Below are 25,147 nucleotides of genomic sequence, written 5' to 3'. Positions count from 1 at the left end.
TTTCATTTTTAGAAAAGCTCATTACCTTTGACAACGTCGTTGTCAAAGGCTTTACCTTTGACAACGACGCAGGCGGTCGAAAGGTTTCGTTTTCACTCGGCTCTGCACCGTCCGCAATTTCGCGTTTCAGTAGTTTCATAATCGCGTAGTGATGCAGTGTTTTTGCTGGATCGCGAAGCTTGCACAAAGTGCATGTAGCTGGGAATTCCACTTTCATGTGATGTCACGGGATGCCTGAGTGGTCCACGCCATTTAATCAAAAGCAGCTGCAGCGGCGAATCTACCGATCTGTCTTGGTTCGGTTTCTTCATAGCCGCGCAGATTTGCGTTTTCTGCAAAAAGCATACCGCCATCTGTCAGGTGCCGCTTTACTTAACAACAGCAGCAAAAGGCGGTGATGGCGTATGCAACGTAACTACTCCCCGTTTGGGTACCGGGAGATTTGAATTACAGTAAAGGTATTCGGACCCTTCAGATGCAATTTTCTCATGAACTAAGTCTTTTCTTGGCATGAAACAAGCGTTGTGAGGCGTCTGGAATGGTATTTAAATAGTCTACATCCACTTAGTATTTGCCTTTAGTGTCCCTTTAAGTTGGCATAAAATTAATACCAAATTTTCCGGTCTACAAATCAGGCCCCCGTCAAAATGGTAATTTTCCGGGGAAAAAAGTATATAAGCCCCATCAGTGTATAAGACACACCTGTTCATTTGATAAGCAATTTAAAAACTCGTTGAGGATCAGGTCATGAGAAAGTGTGACGAAAATATATGCTTGCAGTGGCCGCCGCTTCTGCACACATCCCGTGGTAGTCAGTTTCGACACGAATGCAAGCGCCTCCCAATGTCTAGACAATACTTTTCAGAAGTATTTTATTCCGATTGCATGAACAATGATAATAATAGCTTACAGGACGGCGTTTAGTCAAAGTCGTCAAAGTCGTCCTCCTCCTAATTGCTTATAAACAATGCAGCTACTTCAGGTTGGAGTTCTACTGGCACATCACTGTTGCCTTCCGACACGCTGGCTGGAGGCTTTGCGCCAGTCCTGAATAATTTCCTCACTGACTTCACATTCCCTCCCTACAGCTCGGTTCCCATGCTCTACTGCAAATTCAACTGCACTGCACGCAGCTCGAATTTCGCCTCGTAACTTCGCCAACTTTGCTTCGCATACGGCACCATGGTTAGCGAGGCGACGGCGTGTAGTTGCTGGGCATGGCAGAAGGTGATGCCCGGTGGTTCATCATTTGATGCCCGCTCTATGCAAAGGGCGTGGCCGTAGCATCTAATTCGATTTCGACTGTACAAAAGTCGCACCGTTCTAAAGTTGTACTGACAAAAAATTCTGTAAAGAAAATGTGACTTATACGCCAGGAAATATGGTATCTAGAAATTCTGAAATTATGAATTAGACATTACACGTATGCAGGGATAAGGATGACTAAATAAACATTTTCAGCAAAGAAAAAATTAGCAGTGTAGTAGAAAGGAACGTTTAGTGTGCATTCTTCGTCTTGCTTGAGAAATTGAAGATGCCGTCACGAACTTTCCTGTTGCTTACACCCAGAGCAGTAGAACCATACAAAAGGGCTGCTGGACAAGCTGATTTCAGGCCAAGCAACAGTTTTTTCTTGTAACTATAATACGATGACATGTTCAAAAGAAATTTAATCAAGGGGACAAAGCCAGACTAGACGGGCAAAAAAAGAAAGTATAGGGAAGGTGGTTGGGTACTGTTCAACTTAGAACAGTATGAGAGATTTTCTAATGGAGCAGGAACAGGGTGTAAACTTAACGGGTCTTCTTCTCCTTTGAGGACAATGCTCAATGTTTGCTCTTCTCCAGTATAACGAATCCTGACAGCCTGTCAGTCCTAACTGTTGACAACCCCGCATAAGCAATCTCAATTGCATTACCATTATTAATTTCATTGCGACTTTTTTACTTCCATTATTAAGGCTGTCTGTGCTTCCAGGTAAGCCTGGCAACTTCCGCCCTTTGGCCAGAACTGTTGCGTTGGCGGTGTACTGTGGTCTTGTGTACGGAACCATCAAGTTGTTCCACCTGCAGCTTGATGACAGCTGGGCGGTGAGATCAAAAGTCGGTGAGTACATGTAGGTAGACGCATATTGCACACCCAGAATGTTTTCAAGTTACTGTTAATTAATGCATGGCAGAATTTCAACGCACTTTAATGTCTCATAGAGAGGCACACTATAAGTTAGCTTGTGTGCCTGTCTGTTTTTTTCTTTTTCCGTTTCTTGCTCTTTTGTTTCATTCTAACATTGTTTTTTATGCTGCATATTTGCTTTTGTCATAAATTACATGATTTATATTATGAATAAAATTATTGTATTTGCATTTTTGTGTTGTAGCTAGTGTGGCGCATATGCAAAACGGTGAAAGGGCAGGACATTGGGCTTTGTGTTGATTAATTATTTAATTGCTTACCACCTGTGGGGACGCACGACTCTCTCACGTCCCCTGACGTTTTCCCCGCATGGGTCTCGCCTCTTCTGGAATCCAGCTTCCTCACATTGCACGTGCACCGCCGCTATTGGGTAGTTGCGCAGCAGTACGAGAGATGGCGCTAGTCTTCCGATGTCAGCGCCACCTGACAGCGTGGATACTCAGGCAAAAAAGGAGCAAGCTACCTCTCTTGGGCTTGGGGTCGGCGGCGGGTGTGGACGCATCACGCACCCGCCATGGGACCACCTAAGGCTTCAGAGCAGGGCACCAGGATGGGCGAATACGATTGTTCAAACACGCTACGGCTCGCTGACTGCACATGTACGATTACACGCTGGTGTCCGGCATGGCGCAAGCATATTCGCTCCATATCCTGTCACTGTGAGTCAGACTTTCTCAATTCCTCAGTGCCCATCGGCATGTTTCGTTGTTTGTAATTTGACTATCTGGGATTAGTGTATAAAAGACTCAACAAAAACCCTTTTGATTGTTCACACTATTGTGTTGTGGTTCCTTTATCCCAAGGGCACCTTTTAAACTCCACACACCCAGTTTCTGATGTCCGCTGCCATGGTCACTAAAAAAAACCACCCCTTAATGCCAGTCACGTACCCAGGGAGGGGGCCTCCACCGAAATTAAAAGGCACATGCCCCCCACGCCACCACCCCTCACACACAATCCTAAAGTGCTGCCAAATCAATCTTGATACTCGACAGCTATTTGGCGGTTAACATTTTGTAGCCTTTTTCTCTCCTTTTGGATGATGGTAGTTATCGGCGTCTCCTGGAGTGTGAAAGCCAATTTTCTCATCGATTCGGTGCCCTCGCGATTCACCCGAGATGCGTGCAGATGTCACCATCTATTGGAACAGTCACGCAAATCGCTGTTACTTCAATCTTCTTTGTTTAGAATCATCCAGGGACCAGCAAAGGGATTCAGTTCATATGAGCTGGTCTGTATGCTCATGGAAAGACATGTGGCCGGAGAAAACGCCAGTTGCGTTTAACTTTTCCTTTTGCTTCATTATTTCCTCGAGTGATGGCTCACCGCGACGCTGGCAGATCCTCGGAACCTGTGGGGTACTCACCCATGCTCTTCTGCAGAAAGGAACAACAACACAGTAGGGCAAACAGTCACAAGGGCATTTATTGCGCTTTTCATAGACTAATGCCTGCTAGCCGAGTTGCTATCCACAAAATATGCCGATGGGCGCGTGCCACACCGTGACTGGATAACAAGCGAATATGTTCGCCCCATGCTGGACACCAATGCCTGGTCGTTCGTGTGCACGGTCACGCAAACAATGGTGCGTTCGAACGATCGTGTTCGTCCATTCCCAGGTAGGCCCCACGAGACGGTCTCTCAGAAGCATGGATCAGCGCACGCGCAGAACGTCCGCGCTGCTTGCCGACCTCGAGCCAAAGAGGAAGAGCCTTCTCCTTTCTGCCCCCAAGTAACCCCGCCGTTAGGTGGCATTAGCAGAGCCCCACTCGCGCCATCTCTCGCAATGCGCTTCAACCACACTGATTGCCGCGGGCACCAGGCCACACAGCGAAACGGGATTACAGGAGACTGGAGCTATGCAGGAAAACAACATATCAGGGGACGCGTGAGAGTCGCGCATCTCCACAAACCATATACCCACGATATGGGTTAAATAAAGTGCAAAATAAAATAATGCGAAACAGCGTCTATGATCAGACCCTGCAATAATCCTAAAACCCATAAGCAATGTGACTGTCACCCGTTACATCGTCTGGTATTTCCCAAATTGCACAGCACTTTCCGTGCAAAATTATCAACTGGAAACAAGAGTCACAAGGAGTTGAGAAATTAAGCAGTCTATTAAGGGAGAGAGCGAAGGCAGCAGCCAAACAGGAAGGAAAAGCAAAAATTAACAAATTTAACCATTGCTTGCAAAAACATTCATGGATCAACATCTTTTTTATTCAAAAAGGAAGTAGAGAAAATGCGGCTGGAAGTGGAGAACATTTCTGTGTGTTTTGAATGACGCTTCTGCAGTTATCATTCGAGCTGCCTGATGCAGCCACTTCTCTGCTGTGCTTATATGTGGGTGTTTTTCTAACCTTCCATGGTGGGCACAGTACATCTAGAACCGCAACGTCCTGCACTCTACGCAGTTGTCCGGGACTGGCGGCCACGCATTGTTACTCACCTTCTCAAACAACAATACGAGTCAGTTTTGGCACTTAACTAGGCAGAGCAGTAAACGAGGGATCCAAAAGAACAGTGATTGTTCCTCGAATATATATTTCTCAATAATTCTTCCAGAGCTAATTCAAAAAACGCCGCTAGAAATATTTATTTTACACTTTCGCTTGTTTACTTGTTCTTGGCAGTGTTCTTCCTGTGCGAGTCCATTTGATGTGGTTTTTGTTTGCCAAGTAATAGAAAGGTGTATCTCACAGGTGTACCTGTGAGATACACCTTATTTTATTTCTCTTTTGCGGGTTTATGCGTCTTTATGGTGAATGGTGGGCATTATTCACATTTGTACTAGTAAAGATACCCCCTTGCCCCTCATTTGCATAGAAAGAGAAGTGGTTCTTGTGGGGAATGAGAAAAGGCTAGCGCTATTTTCTGCAAAGTTACCTTGGGTTATGTACACCCTCCCCCCCTCCCCCCCTCCCAAAGAAATCCTAGGTACGTGCCCGCTTATAGTAGTTTTTGTGTACTAAATTTCTTTAACAAAACATCTAGTCCTTGAATAAGTAAAAGAAAATGCAGTATTAATTTCACTTAAAGCAGTGGTGGGAATTCTCCTACAATTGCTACAACCTGCTACATTCTGTTAAAGCTGCTACATCTTTGCTACAAATGAGAGCAACTGCTCCAGTGCTGCTCCAGGACAAGCTGCGCCGCTCAAACACGAAAGCCACGGCAAAAAGAAGTTGTAGTCAAAGCCATGTGGCGGTTGCCACCCCCCTATGCTAAGTGCCGTTGCATCTCATGCCATTCATAAAGCTAAATGAGCTAAAGAGCCACTGTGCTAATCCAATCCAGTGCATGCTCAGACATTTTCACTGTCCGCCGTTAGAAAACTGTATGAGCCATATTTGTGGGTTGTGCATGGATGAAGTTCTGTCGGGCTAATTGTGCGCGCTAAGCTCGTTCCGTTGTTGGTGTGTCTTGCATACATAATTTGTACCAATGGCGTGGCCTTGGTGAGGGAGGTGTTGCCAACGACGCGCACTTACGCATTCAGCACGGTGGCTGTGTCATGGCACTTGGTGAACTGAGACTTACCGCCTTGCATGTTATTAGCTACCTTGCTGTATTGCATTATCCGTGTGTGCACGTTGCACAGGGGCTTTGTGGCTAGGCTATTTTACTAGCTAGACAACTTTAGGCCTAAAATAAAATTGCTTGAACGGCTGTCCTGCGTACCACATCAATGTGTCTCCGCAAGCTTTTGTGCCTTTGTGTGGTCTGTTTTACTGCTGTAGATGCAAGGTATTTCCTGTTTGAGCATGTAGAGTGTTTCAATGCTGGCGCATGCTGGTTGTTATCTGTTAGTGAGCAGTCGCATATGCAAATTATCTTCCATGAGAATATTCACTTTGATGAGCGCCAGCACTCCGGAACCATTTTTGACAGGCATGAATAATGTCCAGCTGATAACCATGCAGAATTATTATTGTTGGCTGCTAAAAATCTGCTCTAATTCTTTTTTTTTCTGCTGCAAAACCTGCTCCAGAGCGCTCTTGGCCATTCCCACCACTGTTAAAGAGAAAAAGAAAGGAAAAGAAAGTTAGACCCACCCTTGTAACCTGCAGGGAGGCAAACTAGCAATAGCCATAGCCTCACTATGCGCTTTAGTGTGTGTATGTGTGTGTTTGGGTGCGTGAGCATGCACATCTGGTAAATAGCACTTTGTGGCAGCCAATGTTAACTAGCATTTGCATGATTTCTTAGCTGTGAACTGAGGAGGAAAGCCACATGTTTCTTTATACTGTTGATGCAAACGATGAATACTGGCATTAACAAATGGTTTAATGGCACCATGTGGAGTCTGTGGCAACATTTAATGAATATAGGGTGTCTGGGCTTCTGCGTACACACATACGATAGTCCAGGTATACCAGATTGTTACATGAAAGTATGCCGTACTGCTTTCATCAATACATGAGGTGACCCAACTTCCTGTTTATTAACTTCTGCATAACTCTTTGCCGAAATCCTTACAAGACATAGGGTTCACAAGGAGATGGAGACTTGGAAGCAGTCAAACAAGGAAGCCTCTAGCCAGAGGCTTCTCAAGTTCATCTGTCACTGATAATTTCTATGCCCATGTGTCACGTAGAGTACATTCATTGCAGTCAGATTTTTGCAAGACTGTAGTAACTATACTTGTTATAGATGCATGTGTTATTATGTGCGCTTATTCAGTGACACGCAGCATTCCTTGGTGGGCCAACTCTAGCAGCAAATGTACATAGCCAATCTTAAAAACAGCATTTTGTTGTTGTAATGAGGCTTAGCAACAGGTGGTATTCAATTCCCCACCCCAACCATTTCTCCTCTTCCTCCCAATGATGGCTTCCTCAGGGTAACGGAAGCCAATCTCGAAGGCCCTGCTTTTTTGTATGCTAAAGATGCCGGAAGCGATTGCAGGAGCCAGAAACGTGCCATGTTCGCCATATTTTGTACACCACTTATCCCTCTAAATGGCTTATACCAGTAAAACATGGAGCAACAAGGTCCCAAAGCAAAAGTCTCAGGGGCACCTTTTGAAATAGTCTTCGATGTTAGATTTAGCAAGCCATGCAGAAAGCCCAAGGAGCAATTTGCATCATGTGACTTAAATAATTACGCCCATCTGTGCAGCCTAGTATTGGTTGCATAGTCGGAGTCCCATTGCATAACCAGGCAGTGTTCTAAATTGTTAAACATGCATATTCATTCCCAAATATTTGCTCAGAGATTTTGAGGTTCCTAGCTGTGGATGCTGTTTGAACTGTTTGCCACTTAGCAAATGTGTTCTTTCGTGAACATGTTGCAGATTCTAATCTGTCGTGCACCTTGTCCTTCATTTGCAGCCTTCAACAAAGAAAAGCTTAACCAGTTCCTTCGCACCGCAGTGCCTCTTATGGTGTGGGTCGCAGGTGCATCCCTAGCTTATCACATTTTGATGGCTCTGTACAGGTAAGAAGTTAATTTAGTTTTGTACAGTGTTGGCCTTGTTTTGTGAGTTTTGACCTTGTTGGTGCAGCATCTTTTCTAGTAGTTAGGGCAGAAAGTAGGCTCAAGATGAACAGAAGTCGAGAAACAGAAGCACTTTTCTTTTTACTTACAATAATTTTTTATTAGAAGCCACATCACACATTAATAATATAATCAAAACCACTTATAACAATCCCAGATATGTATAACAAATTATTGGTTATAATGACCACATTTCACTGCATTTACAATTTTCCGAGCCTATGTATTAAAACTGCATCCATATATAACAAACTTTTTTCAAAAGTGCTGCGCTGTTACAACGAACGCTTAAAACCCAGTAGCAGTAAAAGGAGGGCGCACGCAAAGGTCCGAAGCACGAAAGCGCAACTGAACTGGGAGGTGCACCGCCGCAACTGGGAGGTGCATTGCCGTGCACCTCCCACTCCAGTCCAACCACAACAAACATACGACCGGCCAGATGAGTTGCACACGGATTTCTGAAGCTGCGAGCAAAGTCACTTCTTTCAACCATGCTAAGGTAACCATACCTTTAGGACATATCTCCAGTGTGCCTCAGGGTGAGGCAGTACGGTGGCTTCCGAGCCGTGGCCTCCCAGATAAGAGCCATCGCTTTACATCGCAAAGGCCATGGCTTGCGGCACTGCTTGCAATCTCGGGAGGCCACGGCAGTGACACTCTCGTTCTGGTGCAGTTCTCCATGCAGCACCATGTGCACTACGCCTTTTTGGGCAATTTGGACCAATGGCTGCTCGCGTGTTGCTATCTCATTATAGATATTCACAGAGCCCAAGTCGGTATGAATGCATCACGACCCATTGCTGCCACACAAAGTTGCAAAGAGCGAGTGGTTAAAGCTGTTATGGAGAGATCATGGTTCGTTGGTGCTTCGTTTACATTGTTGTGGATAACGGTTTGCTATGGCATTCTACCTTCCAGACTTGGTACTTTTTTGGTTGAAGTGGCAACGAAAAACATAGTTTTACGGTTGTCGGCACGCATGTGGCTGATGCTACAGCCGTACCGGCAAGACCCTTGATAAATACTGGCATGCTGCAGTAGTTTACGCTTCCAGCCAACTAGAATCCTTAGCTATACTATGCAGAATCTACTCGACCCCCGCTGATAGTAAAATATGTCACAAGCTCTCGAAGGAGAAACGACGACTGCACTTGTAGTTTCAAAAGGGCAAGGGATTGGAACCAGCCATGCACCGTTATAGAAGAGCTACAACACAGTTTTTCACCTTTAGATGACATCTTTAACGGAAACTTGCCGCTAGCGATCCAAAAGTGCAGCAAACAAAAATGAAGATACTGAAAGTCAGAGGGGTGTCGGATCGTATCTGCCGACGTCAATTTTACTATCGTTAATTTTTGTGCGTTTGATGTGTTTTGAAGGCCGAGTTCACATATAACGAACTACTGATACAACGGCCACTTTTCGCGCAACTGTCGAGTTCATTACAAACAGGTTCAACTATATAGCCAAGACATATACCAAGCATGCACAGACCTGCAAGAAGGGACCACACTTTCCTAGCAAAGGAGTGATAACGCACTCTTGGCTTAGCTTATCTATTGTTGCAGATTAGATTGTTAATCTGGTCATTTCATCTTTATGCCTGTACTCAACAAAGCAATCATATAGCAAAGAGGCGAGCAACAAGCACTTGCGTGTTTGTCTTGACTTCCATTACTTTTGTCCCAAGTTTCTTTCATTAAGCACTAGAAAAGATGTCGTAACCATTATTATAGCAGAAACATTGTGCAGGTTGAATCAAAAGCCAATCTAACAGTTCATACTTAGTGCCACACTGTGGGTAGTCAGGTCTGTTTGGCACAACTTCGCTCGGTGGTCGTGCCATTCTGTTGCTGAGCAGGAGTTTTTGGCAGGTCCGATTTCTGGCCACCGCTGGTGCATTCTAGTGAGGACAAAAAAAATTAAAGAATGACTTTTTTATCGTGCTTCGGGTGCATGTTGGACAATTTCAAGTAGTCAAGCTTAATCCCAAGCTGTTCCACTAGGGCAGCTCTCATAGCCATTGTGTTTCTTAGGGGATCTAAACCCCCTCAATCAGTCATGGCTTCGGTACCGGCTTGATGTTCTCAAAGTGTGAGCTCCTTTTTACTTTGTATCCTCACACTTGGAAGCTCCTGGTTGCCTTCCACTATCTTCTTTCCCTTGAACACACAAAAAAAAATTAAGGTGCGTGAGAGAAAACAAAAAACTATTCATCAGAAAATCTGGAAGACTTATGTGTCGTGCACCTTGTCATCCACTTCGATAGAAAGTTTCCATGAGGATTTGGGCAAATAAAATACCTTCTACCACCTTGACAAATATAAATAAACTAAGGCATAAAGCTAAGGTGTTATCTAAAACTGAGAACAGGAGCAATCAAATCAGGAAGTTGTAGCTACTTGCCAAACTAGCATGTTAACCTAGAATGACTGACCTAGCACTTTCTGTTCGGTGTTTGATGTATAAAGTGTCCTCTGCAATTTGATCGTCAGAAGCAACAGTTGATTTGGTGGTTGCTCTCTCAGTGTGTTTAGTTTGACATTCTCTCACTTTCTTGTTAATTTAATGAGTGGAACATTTCGTACTTTCACTGTGTTGTTCTGTTCTTCATTTCCTTCAGGTCAATTGTGAAAGAAAGAAGTGTCCTGAGCAAAATCTTCTCGACGTTGGGAACTATTTTCATGGGAACAGCTGCTGTGTGGGTGTTCTGCATTTCTCTGGTCCCACTCTCGGAACTGGACCCTGGCTTCAACAGAAAACTCTGGCCCACAATTCGGAGCTGGCATTACAAGGTTGAGCCGTTCCACCTGACAAGTTCATATGGGCTCTTCAGAATGTAATTATTAGACCTTTTGTTCCTACTGCACACTTTTAACCTCTTTTTTACTGTAACAGCAGTTAGAACACTCAAAATTGGATTTAATTTGTCCATCTGTACTCTCCATAGTGCCATTGTCATGACATCGCTATCATCATTATTGTGTTGTTGTCAAGCCCCTTTTCATCCCCATAGAAAAGATGAACGAGCACAAGATGAAGATGAAGGCGAGGTTAGAAATACATCGACAAGACATGCTTACTTCCAACTGTTCTAATTTAAAATACTAGCCTCTGCTTTTGTACATTGCTAGCCAATGAAAAACATAACTTTGCCTAGATAAAATTACACAGATATTCTGTTTATTTGCCACAGGAACACACTGTCTTCGGGCTCGCACAATCCTCTCCTTTCTGAGCAATATAGAAGTCTTCTTTTCACACTCGTTAATCGTTTCTCTGGATATGAACCAACTAGCCTAGCAAAATGTAGTTTTCAGCCTCGGTTTCGTCTGTACAATACGTCACCAAAGAAAAAACTTTTCTGCCCACCACGGCCACATCCTTTAGGTATAAAACACCTGCCCCTGCATCAAGGAGCTAGATGCACTGACTACTGAGCTACTGCATAATATTCACACTTCGCAATGTGTGTGGGATTCTGTTGTGCAATTTGTTTAGAGTCTGGAGTGGTGGCATCTGTTAGTCTATCTCAGAGGCCAGAGTAGCTACAGTTGAATCCTGCTAAAACCAAGTTTATGGGGTGCGCGAAAAATTTTGTTGTCGTGATATTATTAAATACATAGGTGACACGGCACTTCGCTGACACAAAAAGCAAGCTTTAATTCGAAAACTCGGTCAGCTTAGCCTGTTTGCACTTGTAGCCAAGCGATGGCGCAATGCGACCGCCAGCAGAGCCACTGCCTCATCGTCATCCTGGGACCCGATGCAATGCCCGATTCTATCGAATGCATCCATAACCTGCGATGGTAGTCAGTGGTCCAGGCTCATGTTGCGCTACTGTTTCATCTTCATCCGATGAAACACAGTCTTCCCGGACGGTCTTCAGGATTTCTCAGTCTATAAATTCTTCGCGCACCACCAAGCACGAGTCGGCTTGGATGCACTCATTGGGAAGTACATCGGCGGGCACATCTCCACTTTTCTGCAGGGCTGCTCAAGCGGCTGCGACTTCATCAGACAGCGACACGTCTCCATCGCTACCTTCGTTCTCAGAGTTCGAAGTCTCGGCAGCCTGCATAGTGAACCCAGCATGGTGGAAACACTTGCAGATTATGGCGCTTCTCGTTGCGCACCACGAAGCGGCAATCATTTGGAGCACCATAAAGAGGTCCACTTTGGTTTCACAGCCCAACTGCATTTTCAGAAGCAGCCTATTGAATAAGGCGCTCACGATAGGCCCGCTTTCAACCTCTCTACCCCTTGGTAGAGAGGTTGAAAAATAGAGGTGCAGTTCGGTGGGAAAAACTTTAACTGCGCGTTTTCCAGCTCGGCATCCTCTGTGATGTGGACGGAACAATTGTCTAAAAGTAGACAAGCCTTTCGGCCTTGCCTGCCCATGTCCCGGTCGAAAACTTCGACCCACTCTCAGAAAATAACTCAGGTCATCCACACCCGAGCGTTAGCCACGAACTTCACGGGGAGGCTCTGATTTCCTTTGAAGCAGTGTGGTTTGGCACTTTTTCCTATGACAAAAAGCGACCGCTTGTCCAAACCGTCCATATTAGCACGCAGGAGCATGGTTATTCTCTTCTTACTGCGCTTGCCTCTGTGGCAGGGCAGTCTCTTAAAAATCCAGGGTCCTGGTGGGCAGCATCTCGTAGAAGAGCCCAGTCTCATCAGCATTATAAATATCCGATAGTGCGTAGTCTTTCAGGATGCCTGCGAGGCTGGCTGACATCCACACAGTGGCGCCGTCACTATCCGCCGAAGCGACTTCACCGCACAAAACTTTGCCGATGATGCTGTGGCAGGACTTGAATCTGTTCAGCCGATGATGCTGTGGCAGGACTTGAATCTGTTCAGCCAACCTATGCTGGCCTTAAAGTCATCTATTCCTAGCATGCAGGCATAATCCAGCACTTTTTGCCGCACAGTATCACCACAAAGGATGATTTTCCTGGCCTGCATCTCCACGAACCAGGTGTAAACTGCCTTTTCCAAGGCCTCGTGCACTGGCTGAGTCACTTACTTGTGCTTCACTGACATCCTAGTAGCTAGCGCTTTGGCTATAGCATCCTTGCTCTTCAATATTGTCGAAAGAAAGCTCACCGGAATTTCATGTTCCTCCGCGATGACCGATTTTTTCTTTCCAACTTCAGCCTGGGCGATAACTCGAGCCTTCCCTTCTAGTGACAAAAACTTGAGTTTCTTTATCAGCTGCGACATGCCTCAGCTGACGATCCAACAGCTTCGAGGGACAATTACCAAATGGCGTGCAATCATTAATTGTCAAGCATGCGTCACCCGAAAGTCTCGTCACACCCTACCGGGAGTTGACCTCGCAACCACTACTTCGTTTAGTTATTGGTGTTGCACACAGGAGCCATTTTTAAAACACTTTGTAGAAGGTAAATAATTAGAAATACTATAAAAATAAAATTATTGCGTGTATGTTATTTGTATGCACACCATTTTCCTAACCAGTATGACCCAAAACATTTCCTCGGATCTCAGATGCTCCTCCATAAGAGCGCATTATACTGCCATCACCAATGCGGCATGGCGGCTCTCTGTTTTGTTTACTTGCGTCACAGCCTGAGCAGCTCCAGCTTGTGTATCTTTTTATGCTATCAAGGGCAATGGTTGGTTAAGGCATGATAAAACAGTTTTAGGGGTTTTGAAGCTATTGTTTAAATAATTTTGCTCTTATTTGCTCCGTAAAAACTTTGCTGAAGTAAAAATGTGTCCACGGAGTAGTTGGTTTTGGAGGAAATTTCGATAAATTATGTTCTCTGGGACATTGATGGGGAATGAAAAAAATCTTTGTTGTGGCGAAAATTTTGTTGAAGTGGACTTGTGCTGGGACTCGACTGTAATACTGTAATAGACAAAGACAACATTGGCTGCGTTCTAATACTCACCACAGATGGCTCAATAGACAACTAAGCGGACAGTGGCCACCTTGTTTAATTTCATTTCTGATGATGCTGGCAAGAGAGACATCTACTCGCAGGCTAATTTGCTGTTCAAATAGGATGGCATCTGACAGGCTTGGAAAGTTGACTTAGAAAGGGCTTGTAAAGTCGAGATAGCAATGGAGGGCTCAGAAAGTCGACGGGAACATCATCTGCTCACAGTAAAACATAATCACGTTTTCTTACACGCTTAGTCAGAGCTATGTTTTTATAGGTTTCTCAAATGCGAAGTGTTAAAATACGGCTATAATATGTGCTTTCTTAGCTTTTTCCTGCCGACACGAGGTGGCATCATGTCGCAGAGATATCTTACAGACGGTTCCAGATGTGTTTCATGGCTTGGGCTTGGAACAGCTGTTAACATAGACTGCTTCAAATGCTGTCCAGAATTGGAACACACCCATTGTGTGCCTTGCAACTAAGTTTCCAAGAATGGGGCCATGCTCAGTGTGAGAACCTGCTGCTGCTACAGTAAACGAATTGAGAACCATAGGAATTACAGAATTCTGCAGATCTTTTTCCCCTTTCTGTATACAGCTAAACCCTGATATAACGAAGTCGGTAAAATCAGCAATTTGCTTCCTTATATAAAAATTTTGTTGTATTTAAATTCGACCTTTTGTGCAAATAAGTATAGTCACTGATGAATTTTTCTTACGCGGAAAGGGGCCATAAAATCTTCCAAAATATCGGGCAATCGAAAAAAGCAAATTTGAACTGGAAAACAATTTATTTTGATGAATTTGAGAGTTGGCAACAATGATATATAGTTTCATGCCACGTCGACAATATCTTCACATCGGCAGTACAAATTAAGTGAAGCCCCATGGCTGATAGCGTCGCTCACACTAAGACGACGCTATCATGAAAAGTGCCGGCAGCAGGGAGCGAATGTTTCGTCTGCCTCTCACTCCGAGTTGCACCCTCCAATACTAAATGCGCGGGAAGATAGCTTACATGATGCCACGCCATCTTAGCATGCCCACTCTTTGCACATGCAGCAGATTACCTCTAAAGCAGGGTAGGCAGCTGCGTATGCGCTCAGCCACACTTACAGCCATGCGCAGCCACGGCCCAAGATGCACGCGCCCCCCCACTCCTCACACGCACTTGATCGTGTTGCCGCGAGCGAGCTCCCCTCTCCTCTTTCCCTTTGCTCCCGCAGGAAGGCAGCACTTGTGAAGCCACCATTTTTCTTGTCCCGCCCTCACACACTTTCACTCGCACCTAAAGCATACAGTGCGTGTGGTGCGATAGGATCTTATCGCACTTAGACTTCATGCTGTTAGATTTGGAGTTGGGCTTGTAGGACGATCAGAGGAACTTAGGGTAACAGGACTAGGCGAGCAGGATTTATTTCCAGTATTTACATTTTAAACATGGGATACATTTACACAGTCTAGCGTGGCTCCCAAATGGAGCCCGCAAGACGAAGCATACAGCAAACGAGCACACAGCTCACGAGCAAGATCACAGAGCACGACGACGAGCACCCCTAGCAGCCGAAAAACAGCCATTTTTAAACGCTTCGTGTTCCCTGGATCCCTAGGTGAGGCAAAACGTTCGACGTCATCGTAAACAAGCCGCTTCTCTGCGGGACGGTTTACACACACACGTACGCACAGTTTTCACTGCTGATTAGCAGCTTCAAACGTCAACGTAGTCGACATGCCGCTTGCCCATTATCTTGAGTCTTGAAAGGCACATTGGTTCCCCGAGCTGACCAGGCACCGTGGCCACCGGTTGTCCCTTGTCCGGCGCCTCTAAATTCCAGAGCGGACCTCGCACAGTGGCCTCCGCCGCTGCCCATTGTCTGGCGTCTTCAAAGGCCCGTGAAAAGGCACCACAAGGCATCTCCTTCCAGGAAATGCCCCTGCTTCAGTCGAACCGTGAAGGCATTGGCGATTTCACTAACAATAGCTGATCGCGTTTAGTCATGCGGCGCTGAGGGGTTGTTGACGCGACACCTCGCGGTCCCTACAAAACGAGTCACCGCGGCAGGTGTTGAAGGCTTCCATGGTATCTTCGGGAAAGCTCGCCACGCTCGCAGCTGCACCAGGCTGCGAAAACTTGCATGTTGCCACCTCGGCAGGCCATTCCTAACAATACGGAACATGGTGCGGCTCCACTTCGGCAGTCGCTCTTGTCGTACCAAGCACAATTCGAGAGGTGTGTTTGCAAGCAGCCGCTTGTAATTCAATCATTGGACCATCTGTATCCACGGAAATTTCCATTTATTATCTTCGCACTCTTTGCGGCAGAAGTGAAATTTCGTTGTATTGAAATCACATACAAACACAATTCGTTATATTGAGGTTCTAAATACATGGTGTTCTATGGACAAGAGGTTATGAGAAGTTAAATACTTCGTTATACCGAGAATTTCATTACATTGAAGTTCTTTATATCGAGGTTTTAATGCACCATAATTCAACCAACTACAGTAGAACCTCGTTGATACGTTCCCGTTACGTACATTTTCCCGGTGTCAACGTTCACAATCGAGAACACAAAAAACAGCCCAATAGAGATATGCTCATATTTTACTGGTTCATACGTCCCCAGAAAACATGATTTTTTGACACAAACAACTGGCACGTCACCAAACTGTGATTGCATGATATGTTTTCTGTCCGCTAGAGCCCATGTAAACAAGAAATTAAATGAGGCACGCATGATCGAGAACAGTATATAGCTACCCATTGCAGCAGCTTCGCCACAATACTCATCCACTTGTCTCGCATGAAAACGCCGGCGGGCACTCAGTTTATTTTATTTTATTTATACAATACTGCAGGCCCGAATGGGGGCCCAAGCAGGAGGGGCAGAATGCATAAATATTTACATATGTACGTATATATATATATATATATATATATATATATATATATATATATATATATATATATATATATATATATATATATATACAAAAGCATTGCAACATATGTAAATATCAGAAGAAAACTAAAATGAAAGCGACGACTAATACGATTAAGAGAAGGTACACTGAAGGAAGACAACTCGAACTAGAAGGAAGCACTCAGAATCTAATTTGCAACCTACAGTACCTAAACTGGTGTCCAATTCAGAATTTTTCGTGGGTTATATTAGAAGAGCTAAAATCTTTTATGATGTAAGCTTATATAGAAGACCATACAGTTAAACCTCAATATAACAAAATTCTCAATATAACGAAGTATCTAACTTTTTTTAGCATCTTGACCATTCAACCCCATATATTTAGAACCTCAATATGACGAAATGTGCTTGTATTCGATTTCAATATAACGAAATTTCATTGCCACCGCAAACTAATACCGAGACTATAAACAGAAACTGTCATGGATGCAGATGGTCAAAGGGTTAAATTACAAGCGGCTGTTCGCAAACGCACCTCTCAAATCACACGCCTCATGACAAGAGCGATCTCAGAAGTGGAGCTGCATCATGTTCCATATAAAGTCCAACTGTGATAAAATCCTATCACACCTCCCGCACTGTGTGCTTTAGGTGCGAGTGAAAGAGTGCGAGGGTGAGACTTGAAAGATAATTGCTTCACGAGTGTCGCCATCCTGTGCGAGTGTAGGAAAAGGGGGAGGGGAGCGAGCTTGTGGTAACGTAATCATAACGGTGGAGTCGGGAGCAAGTTGGTGCTCAACTCAGTTTCTAGCGCACGTTTTGGCCGTGGCTGTAAGCGCATCTGAGTGCATATGCAGCCACGCACGCCGCCTTAGAGGTAACTGCCGCACGTGCAAAGAGTGAGCGTGCCTAGACGGTGTGGCATCATGCGACCCCTGTGTTGCCCATCATGATAGCGTCGTCCAATTGCGAGCAACGCTATCAGCCACGGGGGCAGAGTGCACGTGAAAGCATGGCTGGCTTCACTTAATTCGTACCGCCAGTGTGAAGATATCATCAACGTGGCATGAAACCGTATCATTCGTTGCCGACTCCCAAATTCATAAAAAGGAATTGTTTTCTCATTAAAATTTTTCCTTTTTCGATTGTCTGATCATATGGAAAATTTTGTGTAAGAAAAATCAATCAGCTACTGTACTTACTTGCGTGAAAGGTCAAATTTCTAAATTTCGATATAACGAAGCAAATTGCTGATTTTACCTACTTTGTTATATTGAGGTTTACCCATATGTGGAGAACCATGTCACCAAAAAGAAATGGCCCGTTGTGACATTCGTTCTCATGTCACTTGCGCAGCATGACAGGTGTTGGAGGGCGACCAGAGCTCGTCCTGGAAGGAAGTGACGACCCAGATGGCCCATGGGTGGAGCTGCCATTCCTGTACAAGCCTGGAGACGTGAACCGCCCACCACCAATTATCAGTGCGTATCAAGCGATTTTTGCAGATGTGGGGAATATGTCGTGGCTCCATCAGCGATAACATTCAAAAAGAAGAAAGTGACTGGAAAAAAAATTTTTACGGTAATTTTTAAATTGTTGAATGTGCCCTTCAGCACCTTTTTAAAACCGCATACACCAATGCCTCTCAGTGAAAATAGTCCTGAAAATTTTTTGTGAAAGTACCTAATGGTAACAAAAATATAAAGAAAAGAGCGCAGTGTTTACTGTCCCTATTGCTTGTCACCACATTTCCTCACCGCTCGAGCGGTGCTGATCACAATGCCCTGCCTGTTACTTCTTTCTTACTACTTCTTTCTGTGATGCACTTATGGTAACCCTTCAAGGCTGGCGTCTCAAAGAGGTGCCAGAGAGTGACAAAACAGCAATGGCAGGATTGGCAGGATGCTTCAACCACCACTTCCTCGTTTACCAGAAAATTGTAGAGGCATTTATGCACAAATGAGGGAAGTAGCTCATGATCATGAACAGTCTGTCCAATAGCTGGCGTCTGTGGGCTTTTGTACAGGTCTATGATGTCATGGGTGAGGCATGATAGAGGGGGCCTCAAAGGCACAGAAGAGAGCAAGAGATCTATTATGGTGAAATTGGGAGCTACCTGCTGCGATAATATTTGGCTCACATATTTGTGGCAGCATTGTCTGCAGATCACAAACATTTTCTTATGGTGTTCACAAAGTTTTGCAGCTTCCCTTAAGCAAACATCTTTTCAATGCAACACGCCTGCTAATTGATGGCTTAGCAGATGTTTACTATGCACAGCCGCTGCAGTTATTAGGTGGAAGATGTCTGTGTGATTCCTCTGATGCCTTGCCTGCACTATTGACCTGATGCACTTTATTTGGGCATTACCGGGTGCGCAAGGTATTTGGGGACACAGCTTCGAATCGTCATAGACATAAACATTCTCTTTCTGACTGCAGTCTAGGCACTCAACTTCATCTTCAGCAACCCCTGTGTCGCCCATCTATCACATTTATTACTGGGTAGCAGCTTCCAGTTTATGCCACAGAAGACAAAGCCATATACTAACCCAGTCACCTTACACGCCAACCACAGCGACTTTGAATGTCACGAAATGCTTTGTTTTCGGGTTGAGGCAAGAGTTCATGACAAATTTTCATGACAAATTGTTATCTGTGACAAAGAGAAATAAGCGTTGCCAGTGATCAGAGGCCATTCTGGCAGTTGTGTTTCTCCAGCCAGTGGAGGTTACCACAAGTCAAAAACCCCAAAAAGCCAGTTATGCCCATTGCCAAGCAGCTTCAGGTTGCACAGTCAGTATAGCCAAGCTTTCCATGGACAGTTTCATTAATTGCCACTTTAAAGTAATGGATTTGCCGGCTTCAACAGGGCCTGTGCGACCCAAGGATAGCTGTCTGAATTTCTACAGCCATGTCATGCTCAATGTGGTTTCCCAATTCCCAATATTTAAACCTGCTACACTGACACGTATGGGGGCGTCACTGAGGGGGAGACTTAACAAGTAGCTATGCTTTTAAAAACTCTCTAGAGACTGATATTGTGGAAGCACTGCCCAGCATCAGCACGCACTATGTGATCCGAGCATGCAGTCGTTATCGAAGCCAAATCAGTCAATACTTGAAGCTGAAGATAATATGCGACATTCTTAGAACACAGTAGTAAAAGGAACAATGTAAAAAAAATCGGGACAAATATATTAAACCTTGTCTGAAGTTTCGTTCCTTACTCTGAAGTCGCCACTATGTCCTCAAATGCCTCGCTCAACCGGTAGTCGTCATTAGTCAAAATTGCAGTCTTCAAAGTGAGCTCCACAATGAGACACTTCATCTAACTGTAGCACAATGGTGCATTGTGTGTTTGTATAAAGAAAGGTAGCAAGAGTAGTTGTGTGCATTGGCAGTTCCGTATCTCCTAAATTCTGTTTGTTATTTGCATTAAAACAGCCCCTGCAATAATCAAGAGGTCGATGGAAGCCCATCTGGTCATAATGAGACATGACAAAGAATGATGTACACCGACCAGGTAAAACTTCTTTAAAAAACAAGACGTTTCGGCTTCCATATGGAAGCCTTGCTTACAATGGGATGAAAAAAGTTCACAATGTTCACAATGGGGTGAAAAGCATCTTTTAATAAGTTTTACTTAGTCGGTGTACTTCTTTCTTTGTCAATACCCTGCAATGTTCTGCATGCATGCTAACCATTGTTTCTGTATCTGCAGTCCCACACCAGCCTAGGCTTGACTGGCAGATGTGGTTTGCTGCACTGGGTGACTACAGGCGAAACCCCTGGTTGCTGAGCCTGGTTTACCGTTTGCTCAACAATGATGCATCAGGTATGCCCCCACCTTCACCCTACCCTTCATTTCTTTTTGCATTCATGGGAAAGTGCACGTTTCACAAAGAACTCTCTTGACAAACATGCCATTACATGAACGATATGTCAGTCATAAACATTTGAGAAAAGGTGCATTGTGGTAGTGCTTTTTAAAACAGTGCAACACAGTAGAACCTCTTTAATATGATCCCGTTTCATACGATTTCCGGGTGCCAACGTCCGCAATTGGGAATGCCAAAAATGACCTAATACATTTACGCTTCTTTTTATCCGGGTAATATGTTCCAGAAAAGCACGATTTTTCGGCACTAACATTCAATGTGTCTCCAAACTGTGATCCAGGGAAAACACGGGCAAGGCAGGTCCACTTGTCGAGACGCTGGCTCCTGCTTTCACTTTGTTCTCGTTTTGCTCATCAAACTGTAATCGTATGTTACGTTTTCATCCACTAGATCCCGTGTAAACAAGAAAAGGTGCGAGGCACACATAATGAAGAGCTGTAGGAGCCTGCAATGGCAGCTTTCCCGCAATACGTGCCTGCCTGTGTAGCATGAAAATGCCACCACGAATTCAGTTTCCTATTCCAATGTCAGAATACCACCTTGCGGGTCATCACACAGCACCATTCATAGCTATTGCTGCCAACTAATTGTTATAATCATCTTCACCTATCTTTTTCACAACACATGTGTAGGTGTAGGAAGTATACTGCGCACTTTTAATAGGTGATAACTCAAATGCACTGCCATTCCCTATTGCAGGCGGGTCAAAGTGAGCATTATGTTTCGCTTTGGCGGCATCGCGACATCGTATTTTAGTGTTGCCCACCAGGTCAATTTCGTTTCTGTTTCCCATCACCGTCTTAAAACGACAATGCGTGTCTCGGGTTACTGGGGCCGTATGGACCACACGAGCTCTACGCGCATCAACATCTCATGCTGCAACAATTCTCGCTGAGTGAGCACATCGAAACTTTCCACCAAAATGCTCTGCCCAAAGAAGCTGCTGATCCAGGCCAAATTCGACGAGAGCAAACGTGTACCTGGTTAAGCCGCAAAAATGACAACACGTGTCTCCATCCGCTGAGGCCCCGTCGAATTGGCTCATGTTGGGGTCTCATGCTGCAACAGTTTGCACAACGCTTTGCATTACGTAGATGTCAACTACACTTGAGTCTGTCGAATTTTCAAGTGACTTCAGATCATACATTTGCCCATTTAGTATGTTTTTTTCTTGCACTTTCTTTTCTTTTTCCAGATTGCAATAATGAAGCTCTGCTGTACATAAATTTATTTGTATGTTTTGGACAATGAGATTACACATGGAAGAACTTAAGTTAGCCATTATACCAGTTCTTTCAGTATCAAGAGTGTCTAACTTATTAAAAATGGGGATATAACGTGATCATCGTGCGGACAAGTTCTTAAGGGTGGGATGCATTAGAAACTGTCTTATGATTACTGATGTCTATAATTACTCAAATTAACTATTTAGCTTTAGAATTGCTTATTTACCACACATTTTGCACTCACGGATTGTCTGTGCTTGAGACAAGTTAACTCAGTTGGAATCTTAAGACCAATGTCAGTTTCAAGGTATCTGGCAAAGTGCATGAGTGCTCATTGTACCATTTTGCCATGATGCCTTCCTTAGCACTGCGAGGCAAAACTATGCATAATGGCAACATATGTAGCCATTGATTTTGGAGGCAGCTACCTTTAAACCGAAACCATTACTAATTAAACAGAACTTAGTGAAGCTTAGTTGATTAAGGAACTTGTTCGCAATTATCAAGCAGTTACTGATGTCCACCTGTGCTATAGATCTTGGCTGGCCAAAACTGTTCTTATCCTCTATTCTTAATAGCTTAAAATGTTAGTTGCTGAAACACCCTGTATCTGGATAATATTGCTAGGGGTAAGTGATAACAATAACAGTGCAGGTAGTAGAGTAGCACCGAGATTGGTTCTGTGCAAACAATAGCCTAAGTTTTGTTCTGCTTTCTGTGTTCCTCGTGCAGCGCTGCGCTTGATGAACTTGGAGCGGTACCCCTTCACCCGCCAGCCTCCCACATACATTCGTGCCACGCTGTACAAGTACTGGTTCACCAAAATGGACACCAGCAGGTAGGCACTGTTGAGCAAGCGAAATCATATGCCTTTGTGCATGTAATGCTCATGTGCACTCTAAATTGCTTGCAGTGAATGTTTGCAGCTAGTTAAAATGGTGAACTGTGAGCTGGCCTCATCAGCTGTCTAGCCATTTGAAAAGAAACCTGCGTACCGTATAAATTGGAATATAAGTCAAGGTATTGAAAAGAGCAGGCTAAGGTCACCCCTTGTCTTATGTAGTGGTCTTTAGCAGAGCGTGGGTTGTCGTCAGGCAGCCTACGGCATACATGTAGGCAAACACATTGCTAAAACCGTATCGCTATCCAAATGTGGTCGCTTTCTTTTTTCTTGTCACTGTTTCTTCGTGTGTGCACATGTTTTCGATCTACCTCATTTGTGATTGTTTTTGTCTCGTAAGTGCACAGCAGCGACAAGCAGAGAGATTTTTTTAGCAGCGTTAAAGGTTGTGGACTTCGCCAAAGTGAATGGCAACATGACTGCTCAGCTCCAGTTTGCAGTTCCTAAAAAAATCAGGCAATGTTGGCCGGCAAAAATAAAAAAGCTGTTGGCATGTAACCCACATAAAATGTTATTTCATAGGTGTCGTGTAGTGCGTACACAGCTTGTGGACACACTTGAGGACTTTGGGCATGCAGCTCCGTGCAGGCTCGCTACCAGTGACCATGCAGTCAGTTCTCTGAAACTTTGCAGCGTCGTCGTGAAAATAAATGCATTTCAGCGATATTTTTTTGTTCTCTCTCTCTCTTTCTTTTCGCATCAAGGTAAGGGGTCGACCTACATACCCACTCGACCTTTATTCCGGTTTATCCGGCACTTAACGGGTCATACATTGAAGTGCTTGAGATACCACGCCAACCGATTTTTGTGCCTGTAATTATTGTTTGAAGCATTTGATCACTGCAGACTTCAGACAGTAAATTCTTTCAAGCTGCAGAAGGAAAATGTACACAGAATATTAGGTCAGTGTGTGCTCCCATGTACTGTTCGGGAAAATTCAGAGCGAACTGTGTGAACTTATTCAAGAACAAATTTATTTTAGGCCCAACATGGGTGGACAATGCAGGTGGTGGGGCAAGTGATATGGACAAGACAAATGCACTAATGGGAAAGCACATCTGTCCTATCCAGAGTCACTTGTCCCGTCATCTACACTGTTGCCATCTTGAATGTGAACAAACTAGCCCAGCTTAGAACCCTCATTTTAGGCTGGCAAAATGTGTTTAAATGAGAGCCACTTTTGTGGGATGACCATCTATAGCCTTGATTTTCTTGTGCCACTTTTAGTCTTTGCATTACTTCTATATGAAATTAATATCTGCTAGCTCTGCTTTAGGTGACCTTGATGTGTTGATTGTGTGCCAACATAACTTATTTTTGCTAAGCAGCTGCTTTGGCTCTCGTACTGATTGCCACATTTTCCACTAAAGTGGGCGTGCCTGGTGGTACCGTGGCAGTCCCAAGGAATATCTGCCCCCAGTCCACAAGAAGCAGCCTTTCCTCAGGGAATTCCTTCAAGAGCATGGGATTCCCATGGTGAGTGAAAAGTGGCGAGCTTTTGTTGGTATACAGTCAACTCTTGTTACAACGAACCCTGATAATACCACAAGAAACATCCATTTTATCTGAAGTCCGTAATATCCGAAACGCCTCACTTCCAAAACTTTCGTTGCAGTGTCTAACAATTTTATTGCAAAGAGTCAGTGACAAACGTCCAAAGTAAAAAACAAACAAAAAAGTCGCAGTTTTGCCCGAAAGACAAAGCATCGATTGAGATAGCAACTTAAGCAAGATAAGTGCGGCAGCAGCAGCGAGCGAATTGACCTTCTTGCTGTCTCTCTCTTCAACGCAAACTAAACATCGAAAGCATAGCGCATGGGGAGCTACCGGCACTCGGCGCACTTTGCCCACATCACAGATCGCTTTGAAGATGAGGCCCACGCGTGCAGCGTGCACGCACTTTGTCCACATCGCAGATATCTTTGAAGTTGTGGGTCGTGGGGCACACACTTTGTCCACATCGCAGATCGTTTTGAAAATAAGGCCCGCGCGGTTGCGCGCTTTGTCCACATCGCAAATATCTTGGAAGGTGTGGGTCACACACTTTGTCCACATCTCAGATATCTTAAAAGGTGTGGGCCATGGGGCGCGCGCTTTGTCCACATCGCAGATATCTTTAAAGGTGTGAGTTGTGGGGTGCGCACTTTGCCCACATCGCAGATCGCTTTGAAGATGAGGTCCGCGCGGGCGTGCACTTTGTCCACATTGCAGATATCTTTAAAGGTGTGGTTCGCGGGGCGCGCACTTTTTTAACATCGCAGATCGCTTTGAGGATGTGGCCCACGGGGCTCGCACTTTGTCCACATCGCAGATATCTTTGAAAGTGTGGATTGGGGGGCGCGCACTTTGCCTACATCGCAGATCGCTTTGAAAATGTGGCCCGCGGGGCTCGCACTTTGTCCAGACCGCAGGTCGCTTTCAAGATACGGCAGCCACGCCATAAGTAGCAGCCACCGGAATAGAACCTCCCTCGCCCTCGCCCCCCGTGCCTCACACGCGATAGGCTCCCTCGCGTGCATGATATTGAGCCAAGATCGTCGGCTGACCCTCGCAAGTCAGCCGTTAGCATGTGTCGACACGA

At 44.7% G+C, this 25,147-nt stretch overlaps 1 protein-coding gene across 1 annotated transcript in view; it reads left to right on the top strand.

Moving 5' to 3' along the window:
• Nucleotides 1-25,147, top strand: part of LOC142579762 (lipase maturation factor 2-like) — a 54,722-nt gene that overhangs the window by 21,821 nt on the left and 7,754 nt on the right. Inside the window, exons 8-14 of the mRNA XM_075690313.1 lie at nt 1,978-2,106; nt 7,533-7,638; nt 10,322-10,537; nt 17,895-18,019; nt 20,262-20,375; nt 22,398-22,503; nt 23,937-24,042. Coding sequence (XP_075546428.1) covers nt 1,978-2,106; nt 7,533-7,638; nt 10,322-10,537; nt 17,895-18,019; nt 20,262-20,375; nt 22,398-22,503; nt 23,937-24,042 — 902 coding nt within the window. The remainder of the gene's footprint in view (nt 1-1,977; nt 2,107-7,532; nt 7,639-10,321; nt 10,538-17,894; nt 18,020-20,261; nt 20,376-22,397; nt 22,504-23,936; nt 24,043-25,147) is intronic.

This window comes from Dermacentor variabilis, chromosome 4, assembly GCF_050947875.1.
Source record: "Dermacentor variabilis isolate Ectoservices chromosome 4, ASM5094787v1, whole genome shotgun sequence".
Classification (NCBI taxonomy): domain Eukaryota; kingdom Metazoa; phylum Arthropoda; class Arachnida; order Ixodida; family Ixodidae; genus Dermacentor; species Dermacentor variabilis.
The sequence above is the reverse complement of the archived record's forward strand: the minus strand, read 5'-3'. Positions and strand labels throughout refer to the sequence as shown.